This window comes from Dromiciops gliroides, chromosome 1 (genome assembly GCF_019393635.1).
Source record: "Dromiciops gliroides isolate mDroGli1 chromosome 1, mDroGli1.pri, whole genome shotgun sequence".
Taxonomy (NCBI): Eukaryota; Metazoa; Chordata; class Mammalia; order Microbiotheria; family Microbiotheriidae; genus Dromiciops; species Dromiciops gliroides.
In genome coordinates, this window is record NC_057861.1 from 504,677,186 (window position 1) to 504,699,698 (window position 22,513).

A 22,513-nucleotide genomic window follows, 5' to 3' on the forward strand; every position below is an offset into this window, starting at 1 on the left:
TAAGTGACTTGCCCAGGGTCACACAGCTAGTAAGTGTCAGGTGTCTGAGGTCATATTTGAACTCAGGTCCTCCTGAATCCAGGGCCAGTGCTTTATCCACTGCGCCACCTAGCTGCCCCCTCACTCTTAATTTTATGTTATTCACAAACCATAATTAGAATGTTCTTTTGTAACTTAGCCTATTTATTTTCTCCTTCCCAGGACCCCAAGGCTTCAATTCAGTTTGTCATTATCTGCAAACATTTATTAAATGCCTACTATGTGCTAGGTACTGGGAAAATAATGATAAATGACAAGCCTAGCTTTTAAGAAATTTATATTCAGCTGCAGTGGTTCAGACTTTTTTGCTTATGACAGTATTTTTGCCATGAGGGATTTCAGCACACTGAGCATTTAAGTTGATAGTGCTGTGGTAGAATAGTTGGCCAGCTTGAGTATGCACAGTTGTCTTCAATAAAAGTGGCCTTTTTGGGGGCAGCTAGGTGGCGCAGTGGATAGAGCACCGGCCCTGGAGTCAGGAGGACCTGAGTTCAAATCCAGCCTCAGACACTTAACGCTTACTAGCTGTGTGACCCTGGGCAAGTCACTTAACCCCAATTGCCTCACTTAAAAAAAAAAACGGCCTTTTTTGTTGACTTTGTTGCAAGTTCAAGGTCTGACATTTTTTGAGGTTAACATGCACATATAATAAGCAAATTTTGTTTTTGCAAATGCTATACTTACCACATTAATACACTGGGTAAGTAAAATGTGTGTGAAATAATTATTTTGAAAAATCTCTTTATCTGCAGTAACTTGACATCCAAAATTTCATGGCATACCTAACAACACTTGAGGCACACAACCCTTTTAGAACCACTGTTCCACTGAGAAACATAGATACATACAGATTAAAGATAATGCAAGGTGGAGTGTTATGGGAACAAAAGAAAGATTCAGTCAAAGTTTCCTAGAAATTTAAAGAGGGTAAGAAGACTTTTCTAACTGCAGGAAATGCTGTTATCCCCGGCATGTAGCACAGTTCCTGGTGCAGAGTAGGCACTTGATAAATGCTTGTTGATTGATCTGCCTTTTTACCTTCCTTGTTCCATCTGCTGCTTTCCCAACACACTTCATTAAGGAAAATGTTAATCACATAGGATTTATCTGTCATGTAAACAGAGGGAGCAGCCTAAGTGTGTCAGACTTTTTCTTTTGGGGGGGTGGTGGTGGCATAATCTTCATTTTTGAAAAGTATTGAGAGATTTCTTTCACTAAAACCTTTCTCTTTTGCCATCTAATGGCAAAGTGTCCCTGGGGTTGCCTTGGCAAATTGTACCAGATAAAAAGGGTTTAGAGTATGGACCTGGTGACAGATTATGAGTCTGTCTATCAAGGATCAGCCTACCTAAATTTAGGCTCATGACTTAAAAGATTGGTCATAAGGCAGTGAATCTTATTGGCCATAGCAATTCACAAAAACTGTCTACTAAGGTGTTTATGGGGTATTATCTGCATTGGTAGAAGTAACTGACTGATCAAATAAAAATGCAGATCCTTATTAATAACAGCAGACTCTTTTTTAGCATTTAGGATTTATAAAACCTGTCGCATCTCATTTGTCTTAAAATACTAGGAGTTATTTAAATCATCTAAAGTCAAACCTTCTAACTCAGAAGAAACTGTGGCTAGGGAGGTCACCTCAGATCCTTGTAGAGAATATGTAAACTCATGAGGATCTGGCAGCACAGAACTGAGGTCCACTGTCAATGCAGGCAGCCAGGTGGCAAAGGAGAAACCTGGATATCTGGCAGGGCATCAACCCTTGACACAACAGCCAAGGAAGTGGCAGGCCAGGGACAATAGCATCTCATCAAGAGCCAAGGGTTACTCATGGTAACAGGAGATAGAAAGGGTAAGCACTCATTCCATGTGTGCTAGTCATGGAGAATTTCTGACTTCAGGTTAATGTGCTAGTCTTCGAACCAGTAGTTAATTATCTTTTTCTTTGATGTCCTCAGATAAGAATGTGGTTTTAGTGGTAGGAACATTGTCTACAGAACTAGGAGACCAGGACACTAAGTCTGATCTTCCAATGCCTCAGACTTCCTCCTTTGTGTTCAATTATTTGTATACATCAGTGGGCAGAAGATACAGGAAAGCAAATTTCAACATAGTATAAAAAGCTTTTTAAAAATTACTTTTTATTTTTTCTTTGTTTTAATACCATCATTCCTGAGGATGTCCCTTCACTGTCCCTTGTAACAAAAGGGTATGTGTGGGGGGGTGTAGGTATGTGGGGATGTTTTAAGGGAGGGGTAAGGTAGAAAGCAATTCAGTAAAACCAACCAACATATTAGCAGGATCTGACAGGGTGTAATACTCCATATCTAGTGTTCTTCACTTCTTCAGAAAAGGGAGGAAGGGAAGGGCATGTTACCAGTTTGAGTCAAGGTCAGACTTAATGATTCAGTTCAATTTTTCTTTTTTTGTTTAGATTGTCGTATTTATTATTTTCCTGGTTCTGTTTGCTCCACTCTTCATCAATTCATGTCTTTTCATGGTTGTCTGAACTGAAAGAAAAACTAATGAATAATGCTGTCCATCAATTAAATAGACTATATCAAGAGGTAACAATTTCCTCCTATAAAAAAAATATTTCAGCAAAACTGGATTTAATTATTCAAAAAACTTCTTTTTACAGCACCTATTGTGTTCAGAGTACAGTGTGCTACAAGAAATAGAAAGTGTAGGTAAGACATAGTCCCCACTCTCAGAGATTTAGGAACTTAGTCTGGTACCTCTAGATGACCATTTGTTAAGACTCCTTTGTGCAGCATCCCTACTTTGGATAAGCAGCTGAACCAATGATGTTAAACGCAAATAGAAATGAAAGCCAATAATCCATGCATAAAAACCCCTTTTGGGGGCAGCTAGGTGACAAAGTGGATAGAGCACTGGCCCTGGATTCAGGAGGATCTGAGTTCAAATTCAGCGTCAGACACTTCACACTTACTAGCTGTGTGACCCTGGGCAAGTCACTTAACCCTCATTGCCCAACAAAACCAAAAAAAACCCACCAAAACCCTTTTGCCTTCATATTGACTTAGTTTTAAAATGTAATATTATCCATGTTTTGTGGTGGTTTTATTTTGTTAAATATATTCTAATTACATTTTAATTTGATTTGAGCTGCACTTGGGAGTGTTGTGGGTCACGTACAGCCCATGTTTTTGACACCTTTGTTCTAGGATCCTTTATCTATTCCAGGTGTTGTAAGATTAAGACAATAATATGGAAGTATTTTTAGATATATAGGATAAATTGAAGATTATTTCAGGAATCAAAAAAATAGAGTGGCTGGAAGAAGTCTAGGATAGCTGTATCAACCTTCACACATTCTAGTTGACCTAATCCAGGTTTCTTAAGCTATGCTAATTATTTTTATGAGCAAGAAAATATGTTTAGAACATTGGAGCAGGGCTTTTTCCACTCATGACTCCTTTTCACCCAATAAATTTTTATTTGACCCAGATATATAAGTATATAAAATAGGTATATGTAATCTTTTACTGTTGCCAAATTTTCCACCACTCCCACATTCAGTTACTTGACTCCATATGGAGTCACTACCCACAGTTTAAGAAGCTTTGGCATAGAGCATATCTTAGTTGTGTTGTTGTTTGTCCTTTGTCCTCAAAGAGGACATGTTGTCATGACTTGCACTGAGGGAGGGCTATGCAAGGTCACCAACCTCTCACTCTCTCCTCCAGAGCCATCTGGATCCAGTGTGGCAAGATATATATCAAGAAGACTGGAGTTGGTACCAGATATTTTAAGGCAGTTGGGGTTAAGTGACTTGCTCCCAGGGTCACACAGCTAGTAAGTGCCTGAGGTGAGATTTGAACTCAGGTCTTCTTGACTTCAGGGCCAATACTCTTATCTACTGTGCCACCTAGCATTGAGCTATCAGGAGGGAATTTGAAGACCCCTTAACATTCTTGTCTGTGGCAGAGCCAAGGCTGTGGTGGTTTCTGCCTAATATACTACCATATTATGAGAGACTGAAATGGGACCCAACTAGGTCACTTGAAATAAAGGAATCAACATATGTTTGTTGGTCTTTTATTCAATCTATGCCATGTAATCACAATTTTTTTTTAAGTGAGGCATTTGGGGTTAAGTGACTTGCCCAGGGTCACACAGCTAGTAAGTGTTAAGTGTCTGAGGCTGGATTTGAACTCAGGTCCTCCTGACTCCAGGGCCAGTGATCTATCCACTGCGCCATCTAGCTGCCCCATGTAATCACTTTGAAAATATCTATTTCTTGTGCATGAGATCTAAGTATTACTCATGTGTTGGTGAAGCTAGAACCTCTCATATATCCCATCATACAGAGTAATATCTTCGGTTAAGGCAATAATAGCTTAAGGTTTTTCCCTCTGGTGCATAACTGTTAACTAGTTTGTTCCTTTGGAGTTGTTTACTGACATACTTCTGTTGTGTTCCAGTCTTCTGAAGACTCGTGCAATGAAGCAAGCAAAAGATGTTTTATTTGCTTATAGGGGGTAGTCAATGTATCCATTGACCATATTAACTAAATTTGGAGGCTGAAGACAGCAAGTACCTATATAGTTGCTTTCATTTCTTCCTACTTGATTTTCCCAATCCTTTACCCAGGATATAAGAAATGGGATTTGATTTTAGGGTTCCAAGTTGAGATAATAGCTGACGTTTACACGGTATTTTAAAATTTGCAAAATATTTTACATAAGTTCTCACAGTCTTCAGCAATCCCATGGGGTATATAATTAGGTATTATGCCCATTTTACAGATGAAGAAAATAAGACTCCAAGGTTAAGTGGCCTGTCCATGTTATACAACTAATCTCAGAGATGAGATTTTTGAATGCTAGTACCCCTGGATTCCAGATCAAATGCCCTTGCACTGTTCATGTGCTCCAGGAAACTCCTTCAGAGCCTTTGACTCGGTTGGAGAACCACTTGAAAGTGGTGTCCACGCTGACCAAATTGGTCACTTAGCTTAAGTCAATAAATCTTAGTGTCAGTGAAGTCTATTTGCATAATTGAAAATATGATGGATCATAAAGTTTTAGGGCTTTGATGTGCAGAAAGGCAAATATTAGGGATATACCAAAACATAGAATACAAAATTGATTTTGTTCCCTTCCAACAGAAGTGATCTTAGCTAGCTAGGCTCTAAGAGGAATTTAAGTAGCTCCTCCTCTGGGGTTTAGTTTTTATAAAATACAAAAAGGCATTACCAATATGTAAATATCTTCACTAGCCTTCTGATGGTACTTTTCTGTTAACTCCAGTTTTCCCAAAGCTCTCATAATTGGCTCTGATCCAGGGTTTCTGATTTGAATTGAATATTAAACCCCCCCCATCACCCTCCCATCAGACAGTGCTTCCATATTCTACCCCACCAAAAAAACAACAGACTTGTTTCCTACTTCTGTGGCATTCCTTTTATGTTCCTCAGTGAAATCTTGATGTTATAGGGAAACTGTTGTCGAAGAACATCAGGGACTTCAAGAACTTATGTTTCTGCTAGGGCCTAAGCTCACAATTATTATTTGGCATCTTCAGCTGCACACTGAGGGTTGGCTGAATTAGTTGGCATTCTTTCTACCACCTGAAGGTATTAATGGTTCAGGAAAAATGTGTTCATAACTGTTTAAGTATAACCAAGCTGCCCCCAAACAGATGCAGTGGCATAGGCACAATATTAGGAAGGATTTCCCTGTGGCTTATGTTGTGACAAAACTAAGTAGAACAACGTTATAGGCATGAGTAGCTTTTTCTAAGTAGAACAGAACCTCTCTAGAGGTTTGGAAAGTAAAGAATGCAAAGGACATAGCCAAGTTTGAAAGGCAGGAAAGTTAAACTTTTTGTAAAAAGTAGATCAGGTATGACACTGACATTCCTAGGTCCATGAAGGTATCACCCTGAAGAGATTGAGTCAGCCTCAGTCCATCGGCCCCCTGGCACTAAAACCCATTAAATGAAATGTCAAGATTTGGTAAAGTCATAGTATTTTTTTAAATTTTATTTTATTTTTTAATATTTTATGTATTTGTTTATTTATTTTGGTGAGGCAATTGGGGTTAAGTGACTTGCCCAGGGTCACACAGCTAGTAAGTGTCTGAGGCCGGATTTGAACTCAGGTACTCCTGAATCCAGGGCTGGTGCTTATCCATTGCGCCATCTAGCTGCCTCGGTAAAGTCATAGTATTAAAGCTGATAGGGACCTGAGGGATCATCTACTACAACTCCCTCGTTTTACAAATGAGAAATAGTGCTTGGGATTGATCTCTCTCCTAATTGTTGGCTGTTTCCTTTAAAGGAAGAAGGGAGCCATTAAGCCCTAAGCTGATAGCTCACCTCATAGATGTGGTAACAACAGTGACTGCCACTCCTAGGAAAATCAGCTTGCCTGCCAAGGGTTGCTGATCCATCCCTTCCTTGTCCAAGTGTGACCCCTAGAGACAGAAAACTCAAGTGACCCCATCTCCCAGAGGTTCTCAGGGAGACTCATTTTGCTCTGCTCTTCTCCTCCCTCCTCCCCCCCCCCCCCAAGTAGCCCTAGCATTCAGGGATATTGTGTAGAACAGGTGCTTTAACCTGTTTAGCCAGAACCAAACTATCTGACCCAGCTTTTGACCTATCTGCTGGGCAGTATAGTAGCACCATACCTTGCTCTTGTAGTCTTTTTTTTTGGTGTGTCTTTCACGGACCTTTCCAGCCCACATCTAGGATTTGTCTAATTTTAAGCAATCTTCAAGGGGCAGCTAGTAGATAGAACACTGGCCCTGGAGTCAGGAGGACCTGAGTTCAAATCCGGCCTCAGGCACTTAACACTTACTAGCTGTGTGACCCTGGGCAAGTCACTTAACCCCAATTGCCCACACACACATACACACACACACAAAATGTAAATCTAAACAATCTTCATAGGTTTTAGAGATGTTTTAGCTTCAATTTTAGAAAATTTCACATTGGGAGAAAGCATAAAAGAACAAAACTTTGGATTCACCAAATGATCTAAGATTGAAACCACGACTGAAGTAATTTCCATTCCTGTGCCTGCTGCCTTGTCTGTACAAACTCTTGTTCTTCTGTCTAGGATTCTCTGAGTTAAATAGGATGCTATTGTGTTCTCTGATATGTTTTAACCTGCAAACATGCCTCTTAGTAGCTTCCTGGCATCAAGAAACTCTGGAATGGGGGCAGCTAGGTGGCACAGTGGATAGAGTACCGGCCCTGGATTCAGGAAGACCTGAGTTCAAATTTGATCTCAGACCCTTGACACTTACCAGCTGTGTGACCCTGGGCAAGTCACTTAACCCAAATTGCCCCCCCCCCCAAAAAAAAAAGAAACTGGAAGGGTGCTATGCTTGTGGGCCATTCTTCTAGGTACTTAGCAAAATGAACAAATTGAAGGAATTGGGAACCTTGCCTATTTGAGAACTAGCCTTGAACCAGCTTCCTGTCAGTTGAAGTAAAGACACTGACCCATACCTCTTGCTATCCCTAGAGCTTACAGAAAATACCTGTCAGTATAGTACAGGCATTTCTTTACTACCAACTGATTTGGAGGGAGTAGGGCTAAAAGCTAAACAGTCTCCATTGAAAGTGGCAACACTAGTCTTGTAGACTCCAGAAGATCAGGGAAGACAAATAGCTAGTCCTGCTACTATGGGATAGGCTGAGGCTACCTCCAAGGTGTTCAGCCCCTGTCTGTACCATTATGAAACTGTTTGTCAGTTTACATGCCAAGGTATGCCATAATGTGGAATCCCAGACTCAGAGTGTTGGAAGAGACCTACCTTCCGCCCAGGACAGATAGCTCCCTTTACTGTGTCCTAGATACAAAATTGTCTTTGCGTGCTTTCAGTAATGGCGAGCTGAATACATAACAAGGCTTTCCTGTTACCTGACCTGGGTGGTCTTATGTCAAACTGAGAATACTCTAGATCTAGGTTTCTTGTGTGATTCAGGGCAAGTGGATTTCCTGAAGAGAAAAGAATTCCAGAGTAATGAAGTGTAGAAATACCTGTGCCACACCCACAGCAGATAAGTTATGAATGAGTTGGAATATCCATGAAGCATATAGGACCTTTGAGAAAGGTTGGGGTGGGGGGAGTACTTGAAATGAGGACATTGTTGCAATATTAGAAAGGTGATTATCTGGACCCTGAAGAATTCAGGCTTTTTGTTTTGTTTTTCATTTCCCTCCACGGGTTTCTGAGAATCTCGGTTCTGCCATTGGCTCTCTTCACCCCATTACCTTGTTCTTTAGAGTTTTTGAAGTTGTTAATGTCACAAGTTTACTTGACTCTTTATTTTAAATCTGTCCATATTGACCCAATTTATGGTGCTTTTTAATTATTTTGAGGTTCCACTGCTAACATTATATCTTTGCTAATAGCAGGGACTATCACTATCTTTAACTTAATGTTGGGCCTTTCAGGGCTTTGGTGCCTTAACAGAGACCAGTGACTGCTGGCTGCTTTTTTTCCCCTTCTTCCAGACTGTTGAATATTAAAATCACCTTATGATTCTCAAATGTTAACCTTAATTCAAATTGCTTTATAGTCCATTGACAGGCTTAAGGAATTAAAGGGAAGGTCTTATCACCAGAGAATTGTTCCAGATATGATAGGGAGGCAATCTTTATTCTCAATATTAGCAGGTACTACTTGATGTGGAGACAGTGGTGTAGGAGGAGAGAACTGAATTTGCTTCTGGAGTAAGCATGGTATTTCTTTAAATTTGAGATTTAATGGAAAGAGTTGGAAATTTAATTAGGGGAGTAAAGATCCAAAAAATGAAATTATGACAATTTTTTAGGTTTGCAAATAGCCACAATTCTGTAAATAATACTCTAGGAATTAGATTTGAGAAGAAAGGCTTCTTATATTTTATACAATAGTTTTACTTGGTTGATGGTTTTTTAGTGATCAGTGGAAGGCTTTTCTGGAACATGTAAATAAAATAAAACTTCCAGGAAACTGACTTTTAAGACCACTTCATTGTCTTTCATTTATTTATTTATTTATTTAAAGTTTTGAGTTCCAGATTCTATCCCTCTCTCATTCCCTCCCTCCCTCCCCTCCCCCCCAAGGCTACAAGCAATAAGTATAGGTTATACATATACAATTATGTAAAACATTACCATATTAGTCAAAATTGGAACTAGAAATGTATATATTTGGGAGGGGGGGATGAAGGTTAAGTGACTTGCCCAGGGTCATACAGCTAGCAAGTGTCAAGTGTCGAGGCCAGATTTGAACTCAGGTCCTCCTAAATCCAGGGCCAGCGCTTTATTGACTGTGCCACCTAGCTGCCCCCATTGTCTTTCACATCAAGGATTTTGCCTAGTTTGTGTTGACAGGCTCTGTGGTTACTTTTGTCTTTAGTATAATCTTGTAATGTTTGGTTTGGCATCTAAGAGACCTAGCTTGAAGTCCTGACTGTCGCTTAATAACACTGTGAACATGAGCCAGTCCCTTCAATTTTTTGACTCTTAGTTGGTTTATTTGAAATTCTCTCCAATGTCCTAACTCTGATGCTCCATGATTCTTACTTGAAAACATTGATATTTTTGAAATACTACTTATTTTGAAGTATTCTTATTTTAGAACAAACTAGAACCTGCCATCTACCCATTCTCTACCACAGCTTCTGCAAGAGAGATTAGGTAGATGCGGTGACATCTAGGGTGCCAAATTCGTCTAGATTTGCTAGTGATTTCAAAGCCCCAAGCCCAAAACAAGAGATTAAACCAGGTTTTCCTGTATAACTTATTTATTTCAGTAGTAATCTCACTGATAATGCTATTTCCTAAAGGAAAGAGTATGTTGTCTTGTCTAGGACTTGAGGGGGCAGCAGAGTGAGGGAGAGGGAACACTTCCAGGACCACAGAAAGTCCATCTTTTGTCTCAACATTTACCTAGCCCTAAGTTAATGAATGGGCTTGACCTCAGACAAACTGAGACCTGGGAAGGACCTTAATTTAGAAAGGCCAAGGTGACCTGCTACATTCTGGGCCATCACCAGTTGTTCTGCCATTGGACTTTGATGAATGACAACTTTGTGCAGCTCTGCCTCACTTATATCCAATTCGTGAGCAAGTCATGATGTTACCTTCATGATGTCATTGGTCCTCTTCGAGAACAAGGGTGAACAACAACAACATTATAAGATCCAAAAATGTAGTGACTAGGAATCATAACTGTCAGGATGTTTACCAAAGCTTCTCAACACTTTGGGAGACTCTTGTGTTATGTGATGAACTTAACGCTGATTAGATTAGTATAGGGTTCATTATTAAATAGAATTACGGATTTTTATTGAAAGCTAAATGCTCTTCTGTTAGGTAACAGAATTGTGATACTATTGCTCTGCTTAGGAACATGTCTGGAATACAAATCATTATGCTGGCTAAAGCTCTGCCGGCAATACCTTTCAGAATTAGCACAAGGCACGTTAGCACCAGGAGGCCTGCTTGCATTTGCCAAAAGACTGCACTTCTGGATGCTCTCGGGAAATAGAACCACTGCCTCTGGGGAAGCAAGGTCTGCTTGAGACCTCCAGCCTTGAGACCCTAAACCTTCTAATTGCTTGCCTCCCATCCACTTGTACTATCCCCCCCCCCTTTTTTTTTTTGCGGGGCAATGAGGATTAAGTGACTTGCCCAGGGTCACACAGCTGGTAAGTGTCAAGTGTCTGAGGCCGAATTTGAACTCAGGTCCTCCTGAATCCAGGGCTGGTGGTTTATCCACTGCACCACCTAACTGCCCCTCTCTTCCCCATTCATAATCCCATGGGTTACAAGCTCTTACCTCTTCTCACTCTGCCTGTCCCTATGATGCTGAATCCCATGCTACCAAAGAGACTATCCTCATCCCTTCCATTGTATACTATGGAACTCCAGCTCTATAATTAACAAACTTACATTTATTTCAGATTTCTTCCTCTCATGTTTCTCCCATCTTCTGGCTCTCAGTGTGACCTGGCTCCCCATAAATGACACTGCCTAAATAGCTATCCTTTCCAGTACTGATTGCATTTTCTCTTAACCCCCAACTCATTGGGGGTTTCAGAATACTTTCTTCTCTATTAGCACTTCTAGACTCTCCTTCCCTATCAATCACTCAGCAGCTTCTCTTCCCCAGATTCATTTGTTTGTTTTGCGGGCAATGAGGGTTAAGTGACTTGCCCAGGGTCACTCAGCTAGTAAATATCAAGTGTCTGAGGCTGGATTTGAACTCAGGTCCTCCTGAATCCAGGGCGGGTGCTTTATCCACTGAGCCATCTAGCTGCCCCTGTATATGGTTTGGGTGTTTTGGGGTTTTTGGGGGGTTTTTTGTGAGGCAATTGGGGTTAAGTGACTTGCCCAAGGTCACACAGCTAGTAAGTGTTAAGTGTCTGAGGTCAGATTTGAACTCAGGTACTCCTGATTCCAGGGCCGGTGCTCTATCCACTGCGCCACCTAGCTGCCCCCCGCATATGGTTTTAAAATGAAAATTATACTACTTGATTGCTGTTATGAATTCCATTGTATTATATGTGGGAGTATAAATGTTTGGATCCTTTCCAGGCTTCAAAGATGTTGGGAGTGAATACTAAATTTACCTTAGGAATTGCAATGGTGTAGGACTAGATTCATTCAGAATTGAGTATTATAATTTTTGTATGCAGACATCAAAACAGAAGTTAAATTGAATTGTGTCAGATACAGACTTCAGTGCTTTTGGTTGCATTGTTTTATAATAATTTTTTATACCTAGATGACTGATCATTTAAATATACCTTTCAATAAATAAGGTTAAAGCAAAAAATATATATTTCTATAATATATTGTCTGTAGTCTATATTATTATTTTATATAAAATGTATTGCATATAGTATAATGATATAGAACGTATTATATAATACTAGCTATATACATTTGCTTTAATCTCATTTTAATATGTGTGTGTGTGTTTAGCTGTTAGAATGTAAGTTCCCTGAGGGCAGGAATTATTTACCTTTTATCTTTATATTTCTAGCACCTGGTATAATGATTGGCACATACTAGATGCTTAATAAATGCTTGCTGGTTTGATTATAGCTGCTGTGTTAAGTTGTTGGAATAAAGATGAGGATCCCTCCTTGGAGAGGCTGTTTGGATTTGACCTTAATTGGACACTTCAGCAGGTCCTCCTGAAGATATTAAATTTTATTATCTCTTTTCATCTGCCATTGTAGGAGTTCAATTCTTTGTCTTCTATTAGCAATAACTTAGCTAAAGGTGGGTCAGTTGGGCCCCTGTCCAGCATATGCAGGCTCCTGGGCTACTGAGAGCAAGTACTTGAATGTTTAGTTTGAATACAGAATCACTGCATTTGTGAGAAGTAACTAGAGTCCTAAGAGGGGGGATCCAAGGACAGATATAGAGCAGACATTCTGTCAGGAGAGACATAGCATTTACCTTTCTACAAGGTAGTTTTAGAAGAAAGACAGCACTGGCACCACCTGACAGAAAAAGGGGAGAAAGTAGCAATGTAAGTTGGCTGGTTGGTGAGGAGCCCTAAAGAAAATAAAGAGCCACAGGTGAAGTGCCTGCTTTGCTGAGTGTCTTGAGAGTGGGAAACACCCCGAGCAAAATCCTAAAGCAGGCAACAGTGTCTACTTCAAGAGTAGCTAGTAGGCAGGTTTGGCTGGCACAGTATATGAAGAAAAGTGATGGTGAAATAAATCCAGAAAGGCAGTTGAAGCCAGGTTCTGGAAGTCTTTCAGTGCTAAGCTGAGGACTGTTTTATCCTTGAGGTAGTAGTAGGAAGCCACTGTAGAAGTAGTCATACTTCCTTTTTTTTTTTTATAAGAGTAACAGATGAAACTGCCAGTTCACCCAGTTAGTTAAAGGCAAAAATCACCAAATCTTTTAACAAACACACAGAACTTAACGATCCAAATGAGTGTTGTCTTTCAAAGCAACTGCTTCAGAATCTATTCACTTGTTCTAGAACTGCTCCCATTACTCAGAACATGTCTAGGACAGCTGTTTCTGGGAGTAGTTTTCAGAACCTGTAGTTCAGGCTTAGTAATAGTCTCTCTGGAGACTTTTTTTTTTTTAGGATGGGTTTGACTTTTGGCAACAACCAATAAGAATTTAGGATAAAAAATTAAGTGATGCCATAAAGTAATAGGACAACTACAAGTCATCCATCTGCCACCAGAGAAGACACTTCCTGAAATGTCCTAAGGAAAGCACCATCAATGGAAGAAATATACAGCTTGCATAGGAGTTACTGTGAAAAGAGAGCCACTGACAACTCTGACGGACTTATGATGATGGAAAATGCTCTCCATCCCCAGAGAAAGAACTAGTGGTATCTGAATACAAATTGAAGCATAACTTTTTTTTTTCTTTTTTGGTCTGTTTTCTTTCACAACATGACTAATATGGAAATGTTTTACATGACTACACATGTATAACTTATGTTGAATTGCTTGCCTTCTCAAAGGTGGGGTGGGGAGGGAGAAGGGAGAGAATTTGGAACACAGGTTTTTTAAATGGATGTTAAAAATTGTTTTATTTGCCAATTGGGGGAAATAAAAGCTAAATAAAGAGGGGAAAAAGCAGAAAGAAAACCACTGGTCTTGATCAGTTGGCTTCATAATTTCGTGTTTTACCCCGTATGACGGGGTTAGGGAATGTTCCTATGATTTCATTTATGTAGGGAACTCTTCCTGGTGAGAACTTCTACCAGTGTCGGCTTACATTTTCTATGCAACATGTATCATCTTAGAGAGTTACCTAGAATCTGAGGGGCAAAATGGCAGGCTCCAGATGATATATAGCCAGTTAGTGTCCAAAGCCAGTTCTATCCATACACGAACAAGTAGCTAGTAAATGCATTGGCTCTCATTTGGAATACTACAGACATTTTCGACATTTTGAAGTGACTTAGCTTTTCCCTGAACTGTGAAAACTGTACTTATCACATTAGTACCTGAGCTGTTCTTTTAGGTCATTCCACAGCATTTTCTCCATCCTTATCTTCCTGAACTCATTTGCAGCATTTTCATATCATTTTGTCCTCTCAGTTTTGGTTTTGGAGGATATCCCATTTTTCCATTTCTCAGACTGTTTCTTTAGCAGCTCCTGCTGACTTTTCTCCCTTCCACATGTTGCTCTTAGATTTGCCTAATAGCATACAGTTTCCAGGCTTTCTGCTCTTACTACTTTGACTTCCTGTCAGAATATAGTCTTGCATGCCCAGCTACTTACACCTGTCTAGCCCTACAAAGTTGTATCTGGCACCTTCCACAGGACTGCCCTTTCATTTAGATTTCTTGCTATTCTCTTAAAATCAAACAAGACACCAGGGATGCAAGGATCATTCAACATAAGGAAAACAATAAATGTAATTGTTCATATTAAAAACAAAAATATCACGATGACCTCACTAGCTGCAGAAAAAAACCTTTAAGAAAGTACAACACTTACTTTTGCTATTTTTAAAAATCACAACATATAGGAATAGAGGGATCTTTTTTACATGATCAAATCCAAATATTATATGTAATGGGGAAACACTAGAAGTTTTCCCGGTAAACACAGAAGTAGAGCAAAGGTGCCTCCTTTCCCTGCTGTTATTTGATATAGATCTAAAAATGCTAGTGACAGTAATAAGACAAGAGAAAGAAATTAAAAACTTAAAGACAACCATCACTACTTGCTAGTGACATGACTTAAATCACTCTAAAGAATCAAAGAAACTAATTGAGACAATAGTGTCAGCAAAGTTGCCTGTTATAAAAATCAGCAACTCTTTTACATAATAATCCAGGAGGCAATAATAGAAAGAGTCCCTAAAAGTTACTATTCAAAATAACTATAAAGGCATAAAATATTTAGGAAGCATTATGCTAAATTATCCCTGATAGCTGCATAAAGGCAACAGTTACAAGATACTTCCTAAAGAACATAAGGGGGGGGGGGGGGTGCAGCTAGGTGGCACAGTGGATAGAGCACCAGCCCTGGATTCAGGAGGACCTGAGTTCAAATCCGACCTCAGATACTTAACACTTACTAGCTGGGCAAGTCACTTAACCCCAATTGCCTCACCAAAAAAAGAAAAGAAAAGTAGATCAGTGGAACACAGTAGAAAAAATTAAGCTCAGTAACTCAAAGTTCAATAAATCAGATCATTTAAAACTTACTTAGGAAAACACTACTTAGATAAGAACTGTTGGGAAAACTAGAAAGCAGTCAGGCAAAATAGTGCTTCAGTGTCTACCCCCTCCACACTTTTGCATAGTTGTAAACACCCTTCTTTCAGGTTATCTTCTGACCATTTTGCTCCCTTTCTCAAAGCCCTGTAATGTTAACATTGCTCTTGAATCAGATCAAAACTTTTAGTTTGTGGGGCTTCAGTGTGATCCCCTTCTTTATTCAGTTATAACCATGTCCCTCCTTGCCTTCTTTTACAACCTCCCTTCCTTAAAGGTGCAAACTCCATAAGCCACTGCTCAAAATGGGTCTATCATTCTTATTAGGAAATACCTTTAGAGCCTTTGGAATAAATAGCCTTCATAAAGACAAATCTTTTTTTCCTTTCAAGGGTAGATTTATTATTGTTGTTGTTTTGGAAATAGATGAATGTCATTTGGAACCAAGTCCAATGAATAATTTGGTTTAGGAGATAACTTTTTTGTGTCAAAAACAAAATGGCAGCTAAAACAATAACTGGTTTTACCCTGTATGGCTCATATATGTCTCCGAAAGCTCTTCAGGGAAGAATTCTAAGCATACTCCAAACAATGGCCACATCATTGGAATAAGTGTCACCATCCAAACACAACATTCATTTGGACTTAGGATTTTTGGGGAATTGTTTAAGGAAATGAGACTTTGTAGTCATACTTTGGGGCTTCTCTTATCTCTATCTTTTATGTGCAAGTTAGCTACATGTTTTCAAGTATCTTAAGGTGATAGTACCACAGTCCTTAGCTGAAGTAACAACAGGGAGTGAGGAGAAGGCAAAAATGAGGGAACAAGCATTATTAGGTGCTTTGCTATGTGCCCCGCATGGTGCAATAGTGCTTTACAACTACTCATTCATTTAATCCTCTCTGTGGCCTTAGGAGGTAGCTGCTATTGTTATCCTTATTTATAGATGAGGAAACTGAGACATACAGGTTAAGTGACTTGCCCAGGGTTATGGGTTCAGGTTTGAATTTGTCTTCCTAATTACAAGCCTAGCACTCTATTTACTTTGCCACCTAGCTGTCCCAGGTAACAGGCAGTATGGTACATATTGCAAGTAGATATACTTAGTCCTTTTTTTTTTTCCTTCTAGAGGTTGGTATCCACCTACTACACACTTTTTACCTTTTGAATTAGATCTAAACCTGCCCCCCAGAAGAACTTTTTTGTTTGGCTCCAGAAGTATGTAACCTCATGACATTTTGTTTTCTAGCATTAGTGAAATTATAGTGAATAATTTAGGCATCCAGTGGTTTAGAAGAGCAGCTGTACTTTTTTTTTTTTTTCTGCTGAAAGTTTCTCTTTTCCCCCCTCATTTTATTTTTTTCTCAATTATATATAAAAGGGGGGCAGCTAGGTGGCACAGTGGATAGAGCACCGGCCCTGGAGTCAGGAGGACCTGAGTTCAAATCCAGCCTCAGACACTTAACACTTACTAGCTGTGTGACCCTAGGCAAGTCACTTAACCCCAGTTGCCTCACCAAAAAAATATATATATATAAAATGTTTAATGTTCTTTTTGTTTGGTTGGTTTTTTTGTTTGTTTTTGTTTTTGTAGGGCAATGAGGGTTAAGTGACTTGCCCAAGGTCACACAGCTAGTAAGTGTCAAGTGTCTGAGGCTGGATTTGAACTCAGGTCCTCCTGAATCCAAGGCCGGTGCTTTATCCATTGCGCCACCTAGCCGCCCCCTAATGTTCTTTTTTAAAAAATTTTTCAAGGGGGCAGCTAGGTGGCGCAGTGGATAAAGCACCGGCCTTGGATTCAGGAGTACCTGAGTTCAAAATCCGGGCCTCAGACACTTGACACTTACTAGCTGTGTGACCCTGGGCAAGTCACTTAACCCCCCTTGGCCCCCCCCCAAAAAAAAAATTTTTTTTCAGTTCCATATTCCTCCCTCCCCCATCCTGAAGAAAACAAGCAATTTGATATAGATTATAAGTGTGAAGTCACACAAAACATATTTCCATATTAGCCATGTTACAAAGACAACACAGACCAAAACAAGAAAACTAAAGTTTAAAATGTATGCTTCTGGATATAAAATAAATCTACATAAATCATCAGCATTTCTATACATGACCAACAAAACCCAGCAGCAAGAGATAGAAAGAGAATTCCATTTAAAGTAACGGTAGATAATATAAAATACTTGGGAGTTCTACTTGCAAGACAAACCCAGGAACTCTATGAACACAACTACCAAACCACTCTTCACACAAATCAAATCAGATCTAATAATTGGAAAGATTAATCAATTGCTCATGGATAGGCAGAGCTAATATAGTAAAAATGACAATACTGCCTAAATTAATTTACTTATTCAGTGCCATACCAATCAGACTACCTAAAAATTATTTTATAGAACTAGAAAAAATAACAAAATTCATCTGGGAAAACAAAAAATCAAGATATCCAGGGAAATAATGAAAAAAAAATCACAGGAAGATGGTTAGCGGTACCAACCTGGAGTTTTACTATAAAGTGGCAGTCATCAAAACTATCTGGTACTGGCTAAAAAATAGAGTGGTAGATCAATGGAATAGGCTAGGCTCACGGAAATGCAGTAGTAAATGACACTAGTAATGTAGTGTTTGATAAACCCAAAGACTCCAGCTTCTGGGATAGGAACTCAGTATTTGACAAAAACTGCTGGGAAAACTGGAAGATAGTATGGCAGAAATTAGGCATAGACCAGCATCTTACACTTATACTAAAATAAGGTCAGAATGGATACACGATTTAGACATAAGAGGTGATACCATAGGTAAATTAGGAGAGAAAGGGAATAGTCTACCTATCAGATCTTTGGAAAGGAAAACAGTTTATGACCAAACACGAGATAGAGTATATTATAAAATGCAAAATGGATGATTTTGATTATATTAAATTTAAAAATTTTTGTACAAACAGAAGCAATGCATCCAAAATTAGAAGGGAGGCAGAAAGCTGGGAAATAATTTTTGAGGCCAGTACTTCTGATAAAGGCCTCATCCCTAAAATATATAGGGAACTAAATCAAATTTATAAGAATCCAAGTCATTCCCCAATGAGAAATGGTCAAAGGATATGAACAGGCAGTTTTTCTGATGAAGAAACCAAAGCTATCTATTCCCATATGAAAAAATGCTCTAAATCTCTAATGATTAGAGAGATGCAAATTAAAAACAACTCTGAGGTACCCACCTGACACCTATCAGAATGGCTAAAATGACAAAAAAGGAAAATAATAAATGTTGGAGAAGCTGTGGGAAAATTGGAACACTAATTCATTGTTGGTAGAGCTGTGAACTGATCCAACCATTCTGAGGAGCAATTTGGAATTATGCCCAAAGGGCGATAAAGCTATGCGTACCCTTTGGCCCAGCAATACCACTTTTGGGTCTTTTTTCCAAAGAAATCATGGAAAGGGGAAAGGGACCCATATGTACAAAAATAATTTATAGCTGCTCTTTATGTGGTAGCAAGGAATTGGAAGTTGAGGGGGTGCCCATCAATTGGGGAATGGCTGGACAAGTTTGTGGCATATGAATACAATGGGACTACTATTGTGCTGTAAGAAAATGATGAGCCAGAAGGAGTTCAGAGAAACCTGGAGGGTCTTATGTGAGCTGATTATAGAGTGAGATGAGCAGAACCAGAAGAACATTGTACACAGTATCATCAACATAAAGTGTTGGCATCTACTGTGATGGACTATATTCTTCTCACCAATGCAATGGTACAGAAGAGTTCCAGGAACTCATGATAGAAGAAGGATCTCCAAATCCAAGGGAAAAAAAAAAAAAGAACTGTGGAGTATAGATGCTGAATGAACCATACTGTTTCTTTGTTTTTGGTGCTGTTGTTTTTTTTTCCTATTTTGAGGTTTTTCATCATTGCTCTGATTTTTTCTCTATTAACCTGGACTAATGCAGAAATAGGATTAATGTTATTATGTATATATATATATGTGTGGTGTGTATAGATATATGTCTATATAGATATAACCTATATCGATTACCTGCTGTCTAGGGGAGGGAGGAGAAGAATCTGAAATTGTAAAGCTTGTATAAAACAAAAGTTTGAGAACTATCGTTACATGTAACGGAAAAAATAAAATACCTTATAACGTAAAAAAAAAAATTTAATTTAATTTAAAAATAAATAAAATAAAATGTATGCTTCTGATCTGCATTCAGACTCCATTAATTCTCTCTCTGGAGGTGGGTAGCATTTTTCATCCTAAATTCTTTGGAATTGTCTTGGATCATTGTATTGATCAGAATAGCTACATCATTCATAGTTAATCATTGTACAATGTTGCTGTTACTGTGCACAATGTTCTCCTGGTTCTGCTCATTTCACTTTGCATCAGTTCATGTAAGTCTTACCAGGTTTTTCTGGCAGGTGTACTTTCAGAGAATCCTGCTAGTAACTCTTTGTGTTTCATTTATAGGACAAGACTCGATGCCCCAAGATTGGAAACAAAGTCCCTGGGTAACTCTGTGTTACCCCCTGGTTACACTTCTGATCGTCTGTCAGGAAGCAACAGGGACCAGATTCTAAAACCAAAGCGGTCCCACCGAAAAGCAGATCCAGATGCTGCCCATAGGTATGAACCACACTGGGGCTTTACTGCTGATTATCTTAAATAGCCTGGGTGTTGAAGTTAAGGGAACTCAAGAAGTCACAGATTCTAGAACATTTTAGTAATTTACCCCATATTTTCTCTCCAAACCCAGTAAAGGAGACTTTGTAGTAATGGTAATAATAATAACTATCATTTACATAGCACTCTAACATTTGCCAGATGCTTTAACATATATTATCTCTATTTGATCCTTACAGCGAGCAGTACTAGGAGGTAGGTAGATGAATAATCTTAGACTGAGAGAGAATAACAACTTGCCTAGGGTCACATAGCTATTAAGTGTCTGAGACAAGATTTGAACTCACAAAGATGAATCTTCCTGACTCCAAAGAGGCACCTAAGGTGACTCGCTAGATAGAGCTCTCAGCCTGGAGTCAGGAAAACCTGAGTTCAAATTTTACTTTAGACACTTAATAGCTGTGTGACTCTGGGCAGATCACTTAACTTCTCTTCGCCTTAATCCACGGGGAAAGAAATGGCAAACCACTCCAGTATCTTTGCCAAGAAAACCTCATGGTCAGTATTGGCATGCTATGGTCCACAGCGTCACGAAGAGTCGGTCACCACTGAACAGCAACAATCATGACCCCAGGACCAGCACTCTTATCTACTATACCACCTAGCACCTCTTATAGTAAGGGACTATAGCAGAAAATTTACTAATGTTCCCAACTTCACCATTTCTATTTGATTTAAGGCAAATTTAAATAGATAGGATTCTCAGATAGGTTGGTGTTCAACTCTTGCCTTATGTATAGTTTCTTGAGAAGTTGTAACTAAGATAACTTTTATTGCTTGTTAGGGAAAATGTCTCTGCTTACATTTATATAGAAAATTTCAGCTTATAAAGTGCTTTCCTTACAACAGGTGACAGAGTCAGAGCCAGTCTTTACCCTAAATCCAGAGCTATTTCCACCATACTATTCTTCAATTCAGCAGAATCACATCACATCTCTAGAATTTGGCATTTTATAGAACCATAGAGTTTGGGGACTAAAAGGGACCATTCATCAGCTCTGATCGAACCCTTATTTCCCAAATGGAAAAATTCAGGTCCAGAGAGGGAAAAAGGTCATAGATTTAAAACTGGACAGGGCCTTAGATGGATCATCAGATTCAACTTCCTATATTTTAGAAATGAAAAAACAAAACTTGGCGTGGTATGGGACTTTTCCAAAGTACTGCTGCTAATTGAAGGCCAGACCTCACTTCCTTCCTTTCAGTGTCCTTTCTGCTATATGATACCAATTCCCAAAATATTTTTCTTGCCCCCCTACCTGCAATTTTTCCTTTTTCTTTTCCCCAACAGGCCACGAATTTTAGAAATGGACAAAGAAGAGAACCGGCGTTCTGTCCTCTTACCGAAACACAGGAGGAGGAGCAGCTTCAGCTCTGAGAACTATTGGCGAAAGTCTTACGAGTACACAGAGGACTGCGGGGAGGAGGACGGAAGCCCAGCCCGAAAAGTGAAGATGAGGAGACACTGAGAAATGAGCAAAAGGACTCAAGCTGCAGAAACCAGCCTCCCTTCTGTGAAAACTTTCTTTGGCTGTTTCTCTTAGCATTTTTTTCCCCCAAGAGTTTTTTTCTTCATTTTAGGGCTGAAGAAAGGAACTGGGACAGGATCCAGATTTTTTTTTTTTGGTTCACTTATTTTCCTGAATGGAAATGATATGGAGGCATCTTTGTTTCTGGGGAGGATTGGTTACCACCTGAGCAGTCAGAAGGGCACTTTGCCCTCACCAAGCAGATAAAGTTGAAGCTGTGCTAGGCTGTGTTTATTTAAAACACCAAAAATGTTTTACTGTTTCACTGCTGGAGATTCAAGAAATTAGTCCTTTTGCTTTAATTGTAAATTTTTTTAAACGTTCTAAATATATTGTTTGACCCCCCCTAGAGTTGAAACTTGGTCATGGCCTCTTCATGCTTTACCAACTTTAGAATAGAGCTTGCTAAGCCCTAAGTCTCCTATAGATTTCTTTTCTCTAACCTGCCATTTGGTAACTGGAATCTTGAAGTTTGCAAATTGTTCTTTCTGCAACAGATTTCCAAGTTGCTTAGGACATTTAGCTGATAGCTTATGTGGCCACTGCACCAAGTTCTGTTTTCTCCTACATGTGCAGTTGTCAGTTCTCAGCCAGTTCTTGACCATTCCCAGTGGCCCAAGAGAAAGGGGGGGGGGGGGGGTTGGTACTGGAACAGAGACCTTTGCTTAAATAGCACGATTTTGTTCATAAGTATCTCCTCTCATGCATTTGGACATATGTGTGAATATTTGGATAGTGGTAGAGTCTTCTCATGTTTTGGTCGGTTTTAGAAATTTTTCTAGCAAGGGGGACTGATGTCTTTCCAAGTCTAGGGTTTGGAATATGGAAAAGTGTCATGGCGTGTGGGTGGGGTTTTTGTCTATATCTTTTTTGTCTTCATTCACTCTTCCCTTCTTTCCCCAATGAGGGACCTAGCCTGAGAGAGGTCAGTCCATGTTAAATGTTCAACATTTGGCAGTCTGTTTTCTAGGTCCCCCTTAGAGGAAAGGCTCCTTCTTCTCTACTCCCCTCCCCCAATACAAGGACCTCAGCGGATATCAACTTTTTCTCTCTTCGTTCCTCATAGAAGG

The 22,513-nt window shown here is 39.4% G+C and overlaps 1 protein-coding gene across 1 annotated transcript in view; it reads left to right on the top strand.

Annotated features, from left to right (window-relative positions):
- Positions 1 to 22,313, top strand: part of ALKBH5 (alkB homolog 5, RNA demethylase) — a 34,386-nt gene extending 12,073 nt beyond the window's left edge. Inside the window, exons 3-4 of the mRNA XM_043977629.1 lie at positions 19,702 to 19,857; positions 21,206 to 22,313. Of these exons, the coding sequence (XP_043833564.1) occupies positions 19,702 to 19,857; positions 21,206 to 21,383 (334 nt within the window). The 3' untranslated portion in view covers positions 21,384 to 22,313. The remainder of the gene's footprint in view (positions 1 to 19,701; positions 19,858 to 21,205) is intronic.
- The last annotated feature ends 200 nt before the right edge of the window (positions 22,314 to 22,513 follow it).